Source organism: Carcharodon carcharias, chromosome 15 (assembly GCF_017639515.1).
Source record: "Carcharodon carcharias isolate sCarCar2 chromosome 15, sCarCar2.pri, whole genome shotgun sequence".
In the NCBI taxonomy this organism is placed as follows: Eukaryota; Metazoa; Chordata; class Chondrichthyes; order Lamniformes; family Lamnidae; genus Carcharodon; species Carcharodon carcharias.
Window position 1 is genome coordinate 88,375,806 of NC_054481.1, and position 20,072 is coordinate 88,395,877.

Below are 20,072 nucleotides of genomic sequence, written 5' to 3' on the forward strand. Positions count from 1 at the left end.
TGGAGTTGAGGAAGATTATTAGCCATGATCTTGTTGAATGGTGGATCAGGCTCGAATAGCTGAATGGCCTATTCCTGCCCCTATTTTTTAGGAGGTGGTTGCCATATTGCCTATATATCTACAATTCAGAGAACAATCTGAGACATTTGGAGAGGTAAAATAAGGCACTATATATATATATCTATATAGAACTGTCTTTATTTCTCTACATCTTTCAGCAATATCTTCATATTGAATGGTGCTCCTGGAGTGAATGTTTTATAATTACACACATTCTTTTCACCATTTGAAAACAATTACTGGGGTTTAGAAATCTGATGATGGTTTGCTCATTGTTCAAGTATAAAACAGGTGCCTAAGAACCTAATGTGGCTATCAGTACATGCATATTCATAGCATGCCGGAAGTGCGCTGTTTGCCATATTGGCAGAGAAAGAGGTGTTTAGGATCAGTGTTCCCTGTTGGCTGCGCACATGGATGTGCAGCAACCCAAAAGCTTCCACACAAGCTGCGCATATGTTGGCCTTTTTAAGTTACCATTTGTGAGCGCCTTTGCAAAGAAATTTAAAGTGTTGCACACTTAAATAAACCTCCTGCACAATTCAAAAAAAAATTAAAGGGAACGTTGTCTTGGGCCCATGCCCGCATAAGGCTTTGAATATGCAAATAGGGAGCTATTTTGAGGCCCTTTGCAAAATTGGATGGCCCTGACTGCAGTTGGCACTAATTTTAGTCCTGTGTTCCTTCTGTGCTTTCATTCTTCCTAGGTGCATTAAGCTGACAATTAAAATTTTCTTAAATAGCACACAGAATCTTCTGGTTCCAAACTGAAAGTGAACAAGGTTAAAAGAGGGTGGAAAATAGGAAACATACAGAACAGGAATGACTGAGTTACTCACTGGATGGAGTGGAAGCAAACGAGACTGAGAATTTGACTTCCCGTGTTCCAATAACGTTTTCTGCACGGCAGATGTAATCCCCGACTTCAGCGGGACTCATGCGGAGGATGCGCAGCACGTGGCCCTGCACCTAGAGCATTAACAGAAGAATCACAGCCTCTGTCATTCACATTCTCTCAGGCTGTTTACAACAATTACAAATATACTGATAACCACAATGCACAGTCACCATTCCAGAGGAGTCAATGCTGATAATTATCTTCCGGTATAATGATTTAATTGCTGCTTCAACACACACCTGATTCTCATGTGCAGACTCGAAGGGCTAAACACCCTAGTCCTGCTTCTATATAAAAAACACTTAAGAGTAGAGAATTATTCAAATAATTATTCATACCCCCAGGTGCAAACTTGAATAGGTCTAGGGACGATGCCAGTGTTAAAACAGGGAAGTGCAGGGAGATGGGGGGAAGGTTAAAGGGGAGGGAGGATTAAAGGGAAGACAGTTAGAGAGCAATATCATAATGGGTTTTGTGGGAGGGGGACTAAATTCATAAATCTATTAAAGAACCTAAAAAGGGATCTCAGCTCTGACCTTTTCCAAGGCTGTGGTGGTGGAGGATTAAGAAACACCAGATAAAAACAAAGGGTTACAGAGCCCCAGATAGAAGCAACTGACAAGTCACATCTTATAGCACTCCAACTCCATGTTTAATTACCACAGGACTCAATGTGGTGTTGCATGAATTGCCCACAAGGAGTGTTTCCCTCAGAGCTGGTCAAGGGAACCGTCCCGTATGTCAGTACAGCTGTGTGCCTACGAGGGAGTGCAACCAAGTTTCAGGCTGCAGGTCATTATTACTGCCCAGCACTACAAACTCTCTGATATAAGATTGACGCTAGCATCCTTGCAGCAAATGGTGCATCGTTGCATCGGCTTCTCCACTGACCTGGAACAGGAAAGGCTAGGTTCCCCTCAGCTCCGGATAGACGGCAACCTGGCAGTCTCACCGCGTGACTGCCTGGTCACCTCGCTGCCTCCTGCTGTGTGACAGTAAGCAAAGCATGGCATGCAGTGGTTGGGATGCTTCTGAGTAACCTTCCAACACTGCTGCCAGGCATTGACATCTCAGGGTGAGACCAATCAGGGATCAGCTAAAAATGTCTCCTTTATGAAGAAAACCACTTCAAAACAACAACTGCTGAAGCAAAAGAGATAATCACTTGGTGCCGTTTGGGAGTTGGGGTGTGTGGTGAGGGGGCTCGGTGTTGGGGGTGGTGGGGGCGGGGTGACCTTATTTGGTATTTTCTTGGAAATACCTGTCCCTTCACCAGGGTGACGTTAAATTTTAGATTAAACGCGTACTTGTGCCCAAATAAAATAATTCCTCACAAAAGGAAAATCCAGGTTTGTCCTATCACTTTCACCTACCTGGTGATTGGTTGTGAGAGAACCAGCTGTCCTGTACCATGTGATCCTGGGTTCTGGCTGACCTGTGGCCTGGCAGCGTAACTCCAGCATTTCTCCTTCACTGACTGAGGTGGAAGAGGGATAAATCTTTGCCGTTGGAGCAGTTCCTTGTGCTGTGGGTTGTTTGGAGATCAGAAGAGATTTTTAACCAATCAAGCAGATCGAAAGTACACAATACTGAGGCTGTTATTTGTGGAATCACAAAGATGTTTCTTGGCCCCCCGACATGGGCAATTATTCTCTCCTCTTGCTTCTCATGCCTCATCTCCAATCGCAACAAGATACTTCACTGGACCTCCTCCTCATCATCCCTCTTCCCATTATTCCACAGGGAGTTTAGTGGGGGTGGAACAGTCAATTTTCCATTCATGCTGATTACGTTTATGGATTCTGTTCTTTAGGGTAGTTCTGAAAACACAGGATTTGTGAAGCTCCTAAACATTTTACCCCCTTCTAATATTGGGTCTACAATGCTGGCCCTATCATCTGCTAATAGGAACATAGGAAATAGAAGCAGGAGTAAGCCATTCAGCCCATCGAATGTGCTCCACCATTCAAACAGGTCAAGGCTGATCATCTGCCTCTACACCATTTTTCCCACCATCCCTTGATGTCATGAGTACCCAGAAAACTATCAATTTCTGTCTTGAACATGCTCAATGAATGAGCTTCCACAGCCCTCTGGGGTAGAGAATTCCAAAGATTCACTACCCTCTGAGTGAAGAAATTCTTCCTCATCTCAGTTTTACATGGCCTGCCCCTTATTCTGAGACCTTGGCTCTGGACTTACCAGCCAGGGGAAACACCCTATTTGCATCTACCCTATCACGCCCAGCAAAGATTTAGTCTCAGATTGTAACACTCTCTCAATTATAAGGCTTCTTTCCCTACGTTAGAGGCTACTGAAGTTGTGGAACACTTTTCTAACAATACAAGAAATCCTTGGATTCCAGCTGTATGCAAACTGCACAGAACAGTAAAGCAAACAGAAATAAGGAGTAAAAGATGGTGCAAATCAAAGACTAAAAGAATGACAGATTACATACAGGTGGAAGGAGTGACTGAGACGGAGAATTTGACCTCCTGCATCCCGTAGACATTTTCTGCACGGCAGATATAATCCCCGACATCAGCAGGAGTCACACGAACGATGTGTAGCACAGGGCCCTGCACCTACATCAAGAGGAAGATCACAGCCTCTGTTACTCACACTCTCATTTCAGCATTCACAAAAATACTGATAACTACAACACCTAAGGAGTAAGGGCTGGTAATTGCTTGTGCTCCTGTCTGAATGAGGAGTGAAAATCAAGATTTGAAAGGATAACCCGGCTTGTGTCCCTACTCCTCACAACCACCCAGTGACTGATGAGGGCAAATATAGATGTTCATCTAGGGTAAGACTTGATTCCACCTGTTTACTTAGCAGATACATATGAAATGGTACTTTGTGCAGAGAGGAGAAGAGCTTAGTTCCGCCCCTCATCAGTGTTCAGTCAGCCAATTACAGCCAGGTTACTATACTTTAAAGTTAATGTCTTATTGAGCAGTGACCTGTTCTAGTGGAAACTCATTCACTCACTTTTCCAGAGCCACTTCATCTGATTCAGGGTCACGGGGAGTCGGAGCCTATCCCGACAGGCAATGGGCGCTAGACGGTGTACACCAAGGACCATCACAGGGCATATACACTAAGGGCAATGTACCATAGCCAATCCACCTCAACTTTGGTGGGAGGAAACTGGCACACCCGGTGAAAACCCACATAGACACGAGGAGAATGTGCAAACTCCACACAGGCAGACACCTGAGGTCAGGATCAAACCCGGGTCCCTGGAGCTGTGAGGCAGCTGCACTAACCACTGCACCACCATCGAAACTAAATCTGATATTTGCCAGATTTCAAAATAAGGAGCCTCTTGACCCAGTCACCTCCCTCAATTAGTTTTGTTATAACTATTGCTCATGGACACTTCAGAATGAGGTCAGAAATTTGGCAAGAAAAATGAACAAAAACTGAAGGTGAATCGAAGTCCAGATTGAGTGAGAATAAATGTTTGGCTTGTCAGCCAATTTGATCTCACACAGGCTGTATAGTCAGCTTCTTTTCTGCCAGCTTACTTCGGTTACTTGAAATTAGATTGAATCCAATACGACAAGTAATGAAACACAGGACAGAGAGTAGTTCACTGTCTATCTGCTCAGAGAGAGGGAAGTGACAGGCAGGTCAGGAGGCAGCTGTGAATGGGGAAGTTGAGCCACAGAGTAGCTGATGTGACACTCTTGGGGCAATCTTAATTGAATCTGCCCACCAGCTTCTACCTGAGTGATGAGCCGAAGTTCAGATCACGCACTTACGTCCAGATAAAATTATTTCCCATAAAAAAAGAAAATTGATGGTTGCCCCACCACTTTCACCTACCTGGTGATTGGTTGTTAGAGGACCAGCTGCTCTGTACCATGTGATCCTGGGTTGTGGGTGACCTGTGACCTGGCAGTGTAATTCTAGCATTTCTCCCTCTGTTACAGAGAGAGGAGAGGGCTGAGCCAGCACTGTCGGGGCATTTCTTGCTGTGGGAGGAGTGGAGACAAGAGTGAGGCAAATGGATCAAAAGTGGACAATACAGATGTTGTAACTTATTGAACCCCAGATTTGTTTCTTGCCTGGATATTCCTTGTGTAATAGTTTGTGTGAATGTTTAAATACTTCAATCCTTGACCATCTAGTGCAATGCATTGGACAGAACCCCTTGTGCATTGAATTCAATTTTAACTGTCCTTGGGTTAGCCTGGCTCAATCGGTATCCATCCAGCCTCTGAACCAGGGTTAAGATTAGCAACCCTACCAGAGCAGAGCACAAAATCTAAGTTGACATTTCAGTGCTGTACTGGTGGATTGCTGCATTGTCATTATTGAATAATGGTGCGTTGTTTGTTACCTTCCAAACCACTGCTGTCATCCAAAGTTTATTTTCATATATAAAAGTCCTCTTTGTTTTTTTAATTATTTTCATTTGGCTGTTTTCCAAAATCTTTCCAACCATAATTCTGGACACTATCAGGATGTCCTTCAGTTGTGGGGCAGTGCGTAGGCTACATACTTCACCCAAGGACATTGCAGGAGGCCAGATCGATTTTTGTAATCAGACTTAGTTGAAATATTAGGGGAGGAACCAGCATTAATTTTGCTGCTTACATGCAGCTAGCTGTTTAGGAGGGTGGGTAAACTGTTGGGTTCTCAGCTCTTAAAGTGCTTCCTTTCATTCTACACTTGCCTTTGTCCCTTTTCGTGAAGTTATGGCTTACACCAAAGAATGCTCAGAATACTTGGAAGTGCATGGTAAAATCAGGCAAAGTCAGCATGGTTTCATCAAGGGGAGGTCATGCCTGACAAATCTGTTAGAATTCTTTGGGAGGTAACGAGTAGGTTAGACAAAGGAGAGCCAATGGATGTTATCTACTTGGACTTCCAGAAGGCCTTTGACAAGGTGCCGCACAAGAGGCTGCTCAGTAAGATAAGAGCCCATGGTGTTAGAGGCAAGGTACTAGCATGGATAGAAGATTGGCTGTCTGGCAGGAGGCAGAGAATGGGGATAAGTGGGTCCTTCTCAGGATGGCGGCCGGTAACTAGTGGAGTTCCGCAGGGGTCAGTGTTGGGACCATAACTTTTCACTTTATACATTAATCGTCTAGATGAAGGAACTGAGGGCATCCTGGCTAAGTTTGCAGATGATGCGAAGATAGGTGGAGGGACAGGTAGTATTGAGGAGGCGGGGATGCTGCAGAAGGATTGAGACAGGTTAGGAGAATGGGCAAAGAAGTGGCAGATGGAATACAACGTGGGGAAGTGTGAGGTCATGCACTTTGGTAGGAAGAATAGAGGCATAGACTATTTTCTAAATGGGGAGAGAATTTAGAAATCTGGAGTGCAAAGGCACTTGGGAGTCCTAGTCCAGGATTCTCTTAAGGTTAACGTGCAGGTTGAGTCGTTAGTTAGGAAGGCAAATGCAATGTTGGCGTTAATTTCGTGAGGACTAGAATATAAAAGTAGAGATGTGCTGCTGAGGCTTTATAAGGCTCTGGTCAGACCACATTTAGAATATCGTGAGCAATTTTGGGCCCCGTATCTCAGGAAGGATGTGCTGGCCCTTGAGAGGGTCCAGAGGTTGTTCACGAGAATGTTCCCAGGAATGAAAGGCTTAACATATGAGGAATGTTTGAGGACTCTGGATCTATACTCGATGGAGTTTAGAAGGATGAGGGGGGATCTGATTGAAACTTACAGAATACTGAAAGGCCTGGATAAAGTGGACGTGGGGAAGATGTTTCCATTAGTAGGAGAGACTAGGACCCGTGGGCACAGCCTCAGAGTAAAGGGAAGACCTTTTAGAACAGAGATGAGGAGAAACTTCTTTAGCCAGAGAGTGGTGAATCTATGGAATTCATTGCCAATGAAGGTTGTGGAGGCCAGGTCATTGAGTGTATTTAAGACCAAGAGAGATAGGTTATTGATTGGTAAGGGGATCAAATGTTACGGGGAGAGGTGGAAAATGGGGTTGAGAAATTTATCAGCCGTGATTGAAGGGCGGAGCAGACTCGATAGGCCGAATGGCCTAATTTCTGCTCCTATGTCTTATGGTCTTATGGTGGTCTTATGGATTGGTATTTCGTACTGCACTTTGTGTCATATACTTTGCTACAAGGCTCCCTCACATCCACCTCCTTTTAGGATTGAGAACTCATTCTAACATTTCCTCATCATTGGTGGGTTTGCAGTTATCACATTCACTTCTCCAGAAAATACTTAACACACCAGCTATTCTGAGGCTGGGTCCTGTCTTGGACTCAAGGCGTGGGTCTTGGCTCTTAAGACATACTGTAGACATATTCCGATATCTGCTTAACACTTGTTTATTAGTGCCACTTCTAAACAGATTACAGTACCACTTAGGCATGATACCAACCTCTATCAAAAGTCTAACACGTGACTGACTAGTGTCAGTGGTACATCATCATCTATGTCATACATTAGCATATCCCACCTTTATACTACACCAGGTTTTTCCCAAACCACTGGATCTCCTAACTTTTAATTGGCTCCCTCATGATGTGACAGCTCTGGGACATTTTGTCACAGGTTTCACTTAATCATCTTGTATAACATCCATTCCTGAAGACCTACTCATTCTGAGCCCACAGCTTGGCAATGACCTCCAGCTAAATTATATCAAAATATGAGTCCTGCAACTTTCTCTGAGCAGTTGTACATTAGCAGAATCTTCTCTTGTGAATTCTTGCAAGAAGTACCAACATAAGAGATTACCAACTTTGAATTCGTTCTTATTTTGGTAAGAGTCATCATCGTATCGTAAGGTTTAGTTTAGTAAAGTAGAAGATCAAGGAACAAGTTAAAGTAGAGCATCTAAATTGGAAGGGAGATAACTTCAATGGGATGACAAAGGATCTAGTCAGGGTAAAACGGTGCCGAAGTCAAACAGGAAAAACTGTAATGGAACAAAGAGTGACCTTTAAGGAGGAGATATTTCAGCTACAGGCTAGGTACATTGCAACAAGGATGAAAGATAAGGGAACCAAAGCCAGGGTTCCTTGGATACTGCGGGAGATAAAGAATATGAGGAAACGAAAAAAGATCTATGATGCATGTCAGGTAAATTCTTCAAGTGAGAACCAGGCCAAATACTATAGGTTGAGAGGGGAAGTAAGGAGGAGAATGAGACTGGCAAAGAGAGACTATGATACTAGAATAGCAGCCAATATAAAAGGGAATCCAAAAATCTTCTACTGGCAAGTAAATAGTAAATGGGTAGTAAGAGGCAAGGTGGGACCTAGTAGGGTCAAAGGCAATGAATGCTTAGAGGTGCAGGACAAGGCCAGAATGTTTAATGAGTATACTGTATCAGTGTTTACTCTGAAGAGGTTGCTGATAAAATGTTGGTAGAAGTGGAGATGGTAGAGGTAATGGGTGGGGTGAAAATTGATAGGCAGGATGTACTGGAAAAGCTGGTTATGCTTAGAGTGGATAGGTTTCCAGGTTCAGATGGCTTGCATCCCAGGTTGTTAACAGAAGGGGGATTGGAGATAGTGGAAAGGCTTGTCATTCCTCCTAAACTTCCCCAGATACAGGAGAGGTGCCAGAGGATTGGGCCAGAAAGGGTGTAAGGACATGACTGGTAACTACCAGCCGGTCAGTTTGACATTGGTGGCGGGTAAGGTTTTAGAATCAATAATCTGGAAAAAATGTCAACAGGCACTTGGAAAGGTTTGAGTTAATTATAGAGAGCCTGCACAGATATGTAACTGCTTTCCAAATCTGAATTTTTTGATGCAGCAACAAGAAAGCTTGAAGAAGGGAATGAGATGAATGTTGTCTATACGGATTTTAAGAAGGCATTTGACAAAGTAACCCGTAAAAGGCTGGTTAATAAAATCGGAGCTCATGGACTCGGATTATCAGTGTTAGCTAAAGGACAGAAAACTGCAAGTCATGTTACAATGTTATTTTCCAAACTGGAGGATGATACAAATTGACTGCAATATGATATAGAATAGGCTAGCAGAATGGGCAGACAAGAGGCAGATGGAGTTTAATACAAAGAAGTGTGAGGTAATACATTTCGCCAGAAAGGATAGGGAGGGGCAATATCGACTAATGGCACAGCTCTAAAGAGTGTGCAGGGACACAGGGAGATTGGGGTCCTTGTGTAAATGTCCTTGAAAGTGACAGGACATATTGAGAGAAGTTAGCAATGTAAATTGACATCATAAATAGAGGTATTGAGTAGAAAGGCAGGGAAGATATGAAGCTCTGGTTAGGTCACAACTAGAGTGTTGCCTCTAGCTCTGGTTATCACACTTTAAGGAAGGATATAGAGGCCCTTGAGATGATGCAGAGGAGGTTTGCCATAATGGTTCCTGAAATGGGGAGGGGTTTGAGTTATAAGGTTAGGTTTGAGAAGTTGGGGTTGGAGCAAAGGAATTGAGGGGAGAATTGGTAGAGGTGTACAAGATCATGATAGATTTAGGTAATGTAGATAAAGGAAAACTGTTCCCATTAGCTGATCATACAAGGGCTAAGGAATACAGATTTAAGATTTTGGGCGAGAGATGGTAATGACCTGGAACATGCTGTCCATGAGGGTGGTGGAAGTGGAGACAATTAATGATTTCAGGAAGTAATTGGATGAGGGCTTGAGGGACATAAACTCGCAGGGCTCTGGGCATAGAGTGTTGAAATGGGACTGACTGGTCTACAGAGAGATAGCATGGACTCAATGACTGAATGTCCTTTTTCTGTGCCCTAATGACTGACTTTCAGCTGCAGTACACATCTAAAGAGATCTCAATTCTCCTTTCATGACACTCTTGTTGTTATGCTCAGCTCCACAATTATAAGTGGGATTTAGAGAGGATGTTGGAAGTGGAGAGGAATTCCAGCGACTGAGGACTGAATCGCTGAAATTATGACCAATGATGGGGCAAAGGAAGTGGAACGGTTAAGCTGGAGGAATGGGGAATCTTTGGGGAGGATTGCAGAACTAAGGGAGGTTACAAAATTTAGCAGAGGAAAGGCCATAAAAGGATTAAAATAACTATTTACAGCTGCAGTGTAACTGCCGGAGGTTTTCACTCTGCATTTCTTGCTAAATATCTCAGACATAAGACATAGGAGCAGAATTAGGCCATTCAGCCCATCGAGTCTGCTCCACCATTCAATGAGATCATGGCTGATCTGACAATCCTCAATTCCACTTTCCTGCCTTTTCCCCATAACCCGTGATTCCCTTACTGATTAAAAATCTGTCCATTTGGTTACTTAAATGGAACTATGACATTGGTGAGTGATGATTCAACTGCATTGCTATTCCGTAACTCTCTCTATCAACACAATCCCATTCTTTGTACACTGAGCAGTATTGATCTTCATTTATCATTTGCGTGCATTGCATGACCTGGAATATCATAGGGTAGAATTATAGAATTTTTACAGCACAGGAAACAGCCATTTGGCCTGTTATGTCCGTGCTGGTTCTCTGCAAGAGTGATTCAGAGAGGCCCAATCCCTGCCTTTTCCCTGTAGCCCTGCAAATTTATCTTCAGATCATTATCCAATTCTCTTTTGAAGGTCATGATTGAACCTGCCCCCACCACACTCTTAGGTAGTGCATTCCAAATCCTAACCATGCACTGCGTTAAAAGCTTTTCCTCATGCTGCTTTTGGTTCTTCTGCAGCTAAGCTCATTGTATATTCAAAACTCTGAGGTAGAGAATTATTTGTGAATGTTGTTATGAGTGACAGGGAGGAGAGACCCGACTAAGCACTCGACTAGTTGCCGTGGCACGAAAGGAGCTTTGTGCATTTATTGACGTCTACTGCCTCCTACTGTAAGCCTGTTCTCAATCCACATGGATAATCTGCCATTATCGCCATGAGCCATAACCATCCTCTAAAGGCTCACAGATTGGAATCGTATCAAATGTCTTCAGGAATCCCAAATAAGCATTATCCTTTGGATAGCTCTCATACACAACTTCAGTTACCTACTCAAAACATCAGGGGAGATTAGAGAAATAGAACCAGTTGAATTTTTCTTCACAATGATTATGCTCATGAATTCTTCTTTAGGGTTGTTCTGGCAATGTAGAACATGCAATGCTCATTAACATCTTCTCCCCTGTTAGGTTAATTAGGTTAGCCATCATGCTGACAACATCTTTCTATAATAGTCTCAGCTCATAGAACTCTCTTGGTTATAAGGCTGCTCGAACTTGTTTCCCAATGCTGGAGGCCACTGCAGTTACAGTGCACTTTCCAAAGAATAAAGGAAATAATTGGTATCCAAGTATTTTGAAAACTGTGCAGAATGGTAAAGTAGACAGTTGTAAAACACACAAAAGAGGGTCCAATTAAATGCTATAAGAATGATGGGTTACATACCAGTGGAAGGGGTGACTGAGACAGAGAATTTGACCTCCCGTGTTCCAACAATATTTTCTGCACGGCAGATGTAATCCCCAACATCAGCAGGACTCACATGAAGGATGCGTAGAATAGCACCGTGCACCTAGAGCATCAAGAGGAAAATCACAGCCTCTGTTACTCACTCTCTCCCAGGTTGTTTTCAGCATTCACAACAATATAGGGTGACAGATAACTATTCCCCACTTCTTCCAAGGTTAGAAATTAGAAGTTAAAGAAAAACAGAGCAAATGGACTCTGGCCAATCTGGATATGTCACCTACCTGGTGGTTGGCTGTCAGAGGGCCAGCTGCCCTATGCCATGTGATTCTAGGTTCTGGTTGACCAGTGACTTGGCAGTGTAACTCCAGCATTTCTCCCTCCCTAACTGAGGTACGTGAGGGGTGAACATTCACTGTAGGGGCTGTTCCTTGTGCTGAGGGGAGAGACCAGAATGAGCGTAATTATCAAAAGTGGACATGCAGATGCTGTTATTGAATCCCAGATTTGTTTCTTCCCTTGATAGTCACTTCAATAATTTGTGTGAATTTTTAAATGTTTCAGTTGACTTTTCATCTGTGATCATCTGATGAAATGCATTGGACAAAGTCCTGTGCGTGAAGACAATACATTTTTAACTGACATCATGTTGGCCTGACTCAATTGGTATCTGTCTATAGCCTCTGAACCAGGGCTCAGATTTGGAACACTACCAAAGTAGAGCACAAGAACAAAGTTGACAGCTCAGTATTGTATTGGTGGATTGCTGCATTGTCATTATTAATGACAAGGTGTTGTTTGTTACCTTCCAAACAACTGCCACCATCCAAGTTTATTTTCATATATCAAACTCCTCTTTGCCTTTTGGATTATTTCCTATGCCATTTTTCATGACTTTTAAAACTTTCCAACCATCGTTTTGGAGATTATTCGCCAATGGTGCAGACTGAAGGTGGGACGGCGCATGGGAACCCACCTCATTCACCCAAGGACACCGGGGCAGCGGTGGGGGGGGGTAAATCATATGACTTTGCTGAAATATCGCGGGTGTGCCAGTGCTAATCATGTTGCTTACAGGTAGCTGTTTAGGAGGGTGGGTAACCTGTTGGGTTCTCAGCTCTTAAAGTACTTCCTTACACTCTGCATTTGCCTTTGTCCCTTGTTGTGAAGTCATGGCTTACATTAAAGAGTGCTCAGGGCTAGTATTGTTTACTGCAGTCAGTGTCACATACTTTGCTACAAGGCTCCTTTTAGGATTGAGAACTCACCCTAACATTTCCGCATCATTGGTGGTTTGCAGTTATCACATTCACTTCTCCAGAAAATACTTAACACACCAGCTGTTCTGAGACTGGGTCCTGTCTTGGACTCAAGGCGTGGGTCTTGGCTCTTAAGACATACTGTAGACATATTCCAATATCTGCTTAACACTTGTTTATTAGTGCCACTTCTAAACAGATTACAGTACCACTTAGGCATGATACCAACCTCTATCAAAAGTCTAACACGTGACTGACTAGTGTCAGTGGTACATCATCATCTATGTCATACATTAGCATATCCCACCTTTACACTAGACCAAGTTTTTCCCAAACCACTGGATCTCCTAACTTTTAATTGGCTCCCTCATGATGTGACAGCTCTGGGGCATTTTGTCACAGGTTTCACATAATCATCTTGTATAACATCCATTCCTGTAGACCTACTCATTCTGAGCCCACAGCTTGGCAATGATCTCCAGCTAAATGATATCAAAACATGAGTCCTGGAACTTTCTCTGAGCAGTCGCACATTAGCAGAATCTTCTCGTGATTTCTTGCAAGAAGTAACAACTTAAGAGATGACCAACTTTGAATTCATTCTTACTTTGGTAAGAGCCATCATCGTATCGTAAGGTTTAGATTAGTAAAGTAGAAGACTAAGGTCCAAATTAAAGTAGAACTTTTAAATTGGAAAGGGGATAACTAGGATGAGAAGGGATCTAGTCAGGGTAAAATGGTGCTGAAGTCAAAAAGAAAAAACTGTAATGGAACAAAGGGTGATCTTTAAGGAGTAGCTGTTTCAGCTACAGGCTAGGTACATTGCAACAAGGATGAAAGATAAAGGAACCAAAGCCAGGGTTCCTTGGATGTTGAGGGAGATAGAGAATATGATTAAATGAAAAAACAGGAGGGTGTTTGCTGCATGTCAGGTAAATTCTTAAGACAGAACCAAACCAAATACGATAAGGTGAGAGGATAAGTGATGAGAAAAACAAGAATGGCAAAGAGAGAATAGCAGAATAGAATGGCAGTAAGCATAAAAGGGAAACTAAAACTCTTCTACCAGCTTGTAAACAGTAAGCAGGCAGTAAGAGATGGGACAAAGAAGGTGCTAAACGACAAGGTGCTAGCATACTTAATATGACTACATTATATCAGTGTTTACTAAGGGAGAGGTTGCTGATAAAGTATCAGGGGAAGTGGAAATGGTAGAGGTAGCGGATGGGGTGAAAACTGATAGGCAGAATGCAATGAAAATGCTGCCTATGCTTAGAGTGGCTAAGTCACCAAATTCTGGATGGCTCAAATCCCAGGTTGTTAATTGGGAGTGGAGATAGCAGAAGGGCTTGCAATGATCTTCCAAAATTTCGATGGATTCAGGGGAAATACCAGAGAATTGGTGAGTGGCAAATGTGACACCCTTTTTCAAGAAAGAGTAAGTGGTGGCTCAGGTTTTATTCAGGGGAAAAAAAATCAGCACGCTCTTGGAGAGATCGGAGTTAATTAAAGGAGAGGCAGCACAGATTTGTAAAAGGCAAATCAGGTGCTTGACTAATCTAATTGATTTTTTTTGGAGAGAGGAATGTGGTGGATGTTGTGTATAGGAACTTTAAGAAAGCTTTTGACAAAGTACCATGTAAAAAGCTGGTTAACAAAACTGAAGTTCTTGGAATAGGATTATCTATATGATTGAATAAAAAATTGGCTGCAGGACAGAAAACCGCAATTTGTGGTAAAGGTTGTTTTTCAGAATGGAGGATGTTAGATAGTGGTGTTCCCCAAGTTTCAGGGTTAGGACCATTACTTTTTTTTTTTACACACACATAAATAACTTGGATATTGAAATACAGAGTAAAATTTCCAAATCTGCTGATGATACTATTGGAGCTGTGACAAACAGTGCTAATAATATCAATCGACTGCAACCGGACATGGATAGGCTAGCAGAGTGGGCAGACACAAGTGACAAATGGAACTTAATATGGAGAAATGTCAAGTAATGCTTTTTGTCCAAAGGGATACTGAGAAGCAATATAGATTTAATCGTACAGTTCTAAAGTGTGTGCACGAGCAGAGGGACCTGATGATTCTTGTGCATAGATTTTTGAAGGTGTCAGGATATATTGAGAGAGGTTAGCAAAGCATATGGGATCACAGTGAAGCTCACTGGATATGAGCTGGAGAATCCTTTGTGAAAATTGTTAAGAGTGATGGGATGAGAGACACAGACTATTGTGTATTGCACTCAGAAAACTCACCATGTGGATTTACAGCAATCAGTCATTATTGAAGCAACTTTATTTACACCATGCCAATACAGACGGCAGCAGAGAGAGCTCTGTTGTGTTTTATGCCCTCAGGAGATTGCAGAGATGACACACCAGTTTGTGTGCACTCAACAGGAGTTTTTTTCAATGCTTTAAAATATCTGCTCTCATGCTTCCAGCTACTTGCCTACAGCTTAGTTTCTCTTTTTCAGTAACCACACTCAGTTTAACTGATCACACACAGAGAACAAAGACCAGACACATGATAATCAAAAACTGAATGATTGAACACTGCAGGCTCAACACTACAGTCCCTCCTCACTTAAGAGGACAACTTATACAGTAAAATGTAAAATGATACATCTTCATAAGTTCCCAGAATAATACATGACTTAACCAACAATGAGAATACCTGGAAATTTAACAGACTGAGTTGCTTATTTATTTTTACTGTAGCTACAACCAAAGTGTATATTTTGTATAATGATACTGACAGAGGGATTTACATGTTAAAAAATGTTAGTCTAGTCTTACTCAGAAATATTTCAAACACTTCTGCTATAAACTGTGGACAACTATCGGACACCAAACCTCTGGCAATCCATAAATTGCAAACGAATTTCTCAAAACCTCAATAGTTTTGGTGCTTATGGTATTGAACATAGACTCAACACGTATCCACTTACTTAACTGTTGACTAAAACAAGGTACTCTTTCCTTTCCACTTCAAAGAAATCGACATGTATTTGTTCCTATGGTTTACTTGTATTTGACCATGGCATGAAAGAAACCTTGGTTGGGTCATTTCTCATTCTGAGACACACTTCACAACTTTTCACTGACTCTTCAATATCTCTGTCTACCTTTGGATACCAAAAATAGCTGCTTGCTGCTGTTTTCATATGGACTATCTCTGTGGGCTCTTGATGAAATTCCTCAAACCATTCCTCTCCACACCTTGGTGGATTATGACTATTAAACCCCACAGGGGACAGCTGTGATCTACGATAAAAGCAAAATAGTGCGGATGCTGGAAATCTGAAATAAAGCAGAAAACGCTGGAAAAACTCAGCAGGTCTGGCAGTATCTGTGGAGGGAGAAGCAGAATTGACATTTTGAGTCCATCTGACTCTTCTTCAGAGCAAAAGAGAAGTAGAAATGTGATGGCTTTTTACTGTTTAAGAGCGGGTGGAGCAGGTGGAACAAGATAGCTGACACCTGTCCCTGACCTTCTAAGGAGAGATTGATAAAGCTGTCATGGACACAAGACAAGGGGAGTGTTAATGGTAGTGGTAAAGGGTAAGTAATGGCATAAATGTAAGATAGCAGAAGCTGTTCTACTATTAAGAAGTCATACAAATTTGAAACTTTAACTCTGCATCTCTCTCCACAAATGCTGACAGGCCTGCTGAGTTTTTCCAGCATTTTCTGTTTTTATTTCAGCCTTGATCTATACTCAGCTCATTTCTACATTTGAAATACTCCTGTAATTTTGCATCATCACCTTCCTTAGGCCAGCTATTCATGACATAATTGAGCACCACATCCTTTGAGTTTCTTCACTAATTTCTCTGGCAGACATTGGAATGTCATTTTTATATGTAAGGTAACTTAATGGCTAGAAATTACAGTCTTCATTGGAAATTTCAAAAGAATGTCTGCATTTGAATGATCTGCTGATTTACAATGTTTAATATTGTGCTGATGGAGTATCAAAATTAACACCCATCTCTGAAGCTGCGCTGCTGCTAAGAATGGTACTTCCTTCTTTGAACAAAATGTGATTGTAAGGGCTTGATAGTCAGTTAGCAAAGTGAACTTCCTACCACACAAGTATTTGAGAAACTTAGTAACAACATATATGATCACTAATGCATCTTTCTTGACTTGTGGGTACTTTTGCTCTGACCTCATTAAAGTATGTGAAGGTTTCTCCATACCATCATCCATTATATGAGATAATACCATGAGATAATCCCTGTGGCGAGGCATCGTACGCCAAAACTACTTGTTCCCTGGGATCCTAGTTGCTCAAAACAGCATCACTGGTCAGTGCTTTCTTCACTTCTTCAAGTGCTTTCTGACACACCACAGACCATTCCCAGTCTATTCCATCTTTGAGCAGTTGATACAGTGGATCAAATGTATGAGCTAAGTCAGGGATGAACATTGATTAAAACACAACAATCCTTCTAAATGCTCTTAAAGTTCTTCTTTATTCTATGGTCTCTTTGATTTCAAAATTCCCTCAACCTTCTCCTGTATTAGGCAGATACCTTCACCTATATGGTGACCCAGGTATGTTAAACTTAACACCATGATGCAATACTTGTGCTTTTCAGCTTTGATGCCATAATTTTGAAGTGAACCTTGAACTTTGTTCAATCTTATATTGCGCTCTTTCTCTGTCTTGCTACTGATGAGAATATCATCTAAGAAGCAGCACACCCCTTTCATCTCACTTAGTACCTGATCCATGATGCTCTGGAACACTGAGGGCAATAGACACCCCAAATAGACACTGCCTTTCGTACTGGTACAATCCTTTGTGTGTATGAATGGTAAGCAGTTCCTTGTTGTCAGTCGATTCTAATTGCAAATAAGCATCTGAAAAATCTACCTTCCGTTGGCTAAATTAGAAAACAAATCTTTACTGGTAGGCAGTGTGTAAGCATCAATCTCAATCAGTTTATTTACTGTCTGTTTATAATCTCCTCAAATCTGAGCAGACCCATCTGCTTTTTAAACTACCACAATGGGTGTGGCCCATTCACTGCTCTTCATCTTCTTAACTGCCAGTTCTTTCTATCTATTCAGCTCTTTACTTACTCCTACTAACTCTGCATAAGGCATTGGCCTAGCCTTGCAAAACACCAGCTGTACGTTGTCCTTTATCCTTTGGTCTTGTGATGCCTAATTTTACCATGTGGCCTTTCTTAATCAAAGACCACTTTGTGCTCTCTTCGCACTCTCTCAGTGTCAGATGTATTCTTACTGATTTCTTCTGTAAATAACTCGGCCCAGTTTAGCTGTAGTTTCTTAAGCCAATTCCTTCCCATCAGGGAGACTTCGTAATCTCCTTCTACTACCAATGGCAAATAATAGGATGGGTCACTGTATTCCATCCTAACACCAACTTGACCTAACACTGGGATACTGTCATTGAAATAACTAGTCAGCTTCACACCACTTTTATATAAGGGAACGTGACTCAGGGATTTCTTATAATCTCCTTCTGAGATAGCAGATACGGCAATGATGAAAACGAGTTGTGAATCTTTGGCTTTCATTTCGACTGTGGGTGCTGTAATTTTATCTTCAGCCCTGTTACTCTCATCCTCCATGTGCTGTTTTTCTCACTCTCTCTGACTGAGTATAACTCTTGATCCTCCTGCTTGATAGCATCAACTTCTTCTTCCATCTAATAGCATGCATATTCGAGGATTTCCAGACTCCTGAATCAGCCTTAGATCTACCATGACCTCGACCTGGTGATTGGTTGCTGGAATCCCAAGTAAGCATTATCCTTTGGATAGCTCTACATACACAACTACAGTTACCTACTCAAAACATCAGGGGAGATTAGAGAGATAGAACCAGTTGAATTTTTAAAACAGTAATTATGCTCATGAACTCTTTTGGGTATTACTGGAATGCAAAAAAATACAATACTTGTTAACATTTTCTCCCCTGCTGCTATTAGGTTAATTAGGTTACCTATCATGCTGACATCATCTTTCTATAATAGTCTCAGCTCATAGAACTCTCTTGGTTATAAGGCTGCTTGATCTTGTTTCCCAATGCTGGAGGTCACTGCATTTTACAGAGCACTTCGCAAAGAAAAAATACTTGATACCAAAGTACATTGAAAACGAGGCAGAAAGATAAAGCAGATAAAACGCATAAAAGATGGTGCAAATAAATGTTATAAGATTGACAGGTTACATACAAGTGGAAGGAGTGACTGAGACGGAGAATTTGACCTCCTGCATCCCATAGACATTTTCTGCACGGCAGATGTAATCCCCGACATCAGCAGGACTCATGCGAAGGATGCGTAGCACACGGCCCTGCACCTACATTAAGAGGAAGATCACAGCCTCTGTTACTCACACATTCACAGGCTGCTTTCAGTATTCCCTTTGAGCATTTTTTCTAAAGTCAGAAATTTGAAGAACAGATAAAGACAAACAGAAAGCAAATGGACCATTGACAAACTGGAAAATGTCTCCTACCTGGTGATTGGTTGTTAGAGGACCAGCTGCCCTATACCATGTGATCCTGGGTTCTGGTTGACCCGTGACCTGGCAGTGTAACTCCAGCATTTCTCCCTCCCTAACTGAGGTGGGTGAGGGGTGAACCATCACTGATGGGGCAGTTTCTTGTGCTGTGGGGAGAATGGAGATTCAGTCATTGCTGTAGATTGCAAACAGTTGAGGACCAAGCACTGATCCTTGCGGGATTTCACAAGTTACACCCCCTGCCATTTCAAAAATGCCCTGTTTATTCCTGCTCTCTGTTTTCTATCCATTAACCAATCCTCAATCTATGTTAACACATTACCCCAGCACCATGGACCCTAATCTTGTGTTATAATCTCCTGTGTGGCAGATTATCAAATGCCTTTTGAAAATCCAAATATGTTACAACCACCTGTTCCCTCTTACCTACTCCACTAGTTACATCTTCAAAAAACTCTAACAGGTTTGTCAAACAGGATTTTGTTTTGTAAAACCATGCTGGCTCTGCCTAATCATATCATGATTTTCTAACTGCTCTGTTCCATGTTCCTAATGGCAAATTCCAGCATATCCCATACCACTGATGTCAGGCTAACTGGACTATAATTCCTTGCTGTCTCTCTTTCTCCATTTTGAACAGCATTTGCTACCTTCGAATACGTGTTCTCGAATCTAGGGAGTTCTGGAAGATACCAAGGTTGTTTCAATAACCATCAGTGGAACTTATCTGAATTTATACAATTTCTGGTTTCAATCGGAGTGGTTATTCTTTAAAAGTTTTCTGGAATTAATCAATAAGTTTCTCCCTTCAGTTATCCCTAAACCTCTTGCACTGTCAACAATTTCTTCACTGTAAAGACCGTACCAAAATAGTCTTTTAGCACTTCTTCTACATCCTTCTCCTTTCCTAAATTACAACAGTGACTAAATCTTTTATTACAATCGTTTAGAAATA

At 41.9% G+C, this 20,072-nt stretch overlaps 1 protein-coding gene across 4 annotated transcripts in view; it reads right to left on the reverse strand.

Annotated features, from left to right (window-relative positions):
* Positions 1-20,072, reverse strand: part of hspg2 (heparan sulfate proteoglycan 2) — a 519,883-nt gene that overhangs the window by 111,899 nt on the left and 387,912 nt on the right. For all 4 annotated transcript variants that reach the window (XM_041206462.1, XM_041206463.1, XM_041206461.1 and 1 more), the window contains 8 exons: positions 19,112-19,263; positions 18,826-18,952; positions 11,632-11,783; positions 11,327-11,453; positions 4,793-4,941; positions 3,417-3,543; positions 2,332-2,483; positions 900-1,029 (listed from right to left, as the gene is read on the reverse strand). In XM_041206462.1, coding sequence (XP_041062396.1) covers positions 900-1,029; positions 2,332-2,483; positions 3,417-3,543; positions 4,793-4,941; positions 11,327-11,453; positions 11,632-11,783; positions 18,826-18,952; positions 19,112-19,263 — 1,116 coding nt within the window. The remainder of the gene's footprint in view (positions 1-899; positions 1,030-2,331; positions 2,484-3,416; positions 3,544-4,792; positions 4,942-11,326; positions 11,454-11,631; positions 11,784-18,825; positions 18,953-19,111; positions 19,264-20,072) is intronic.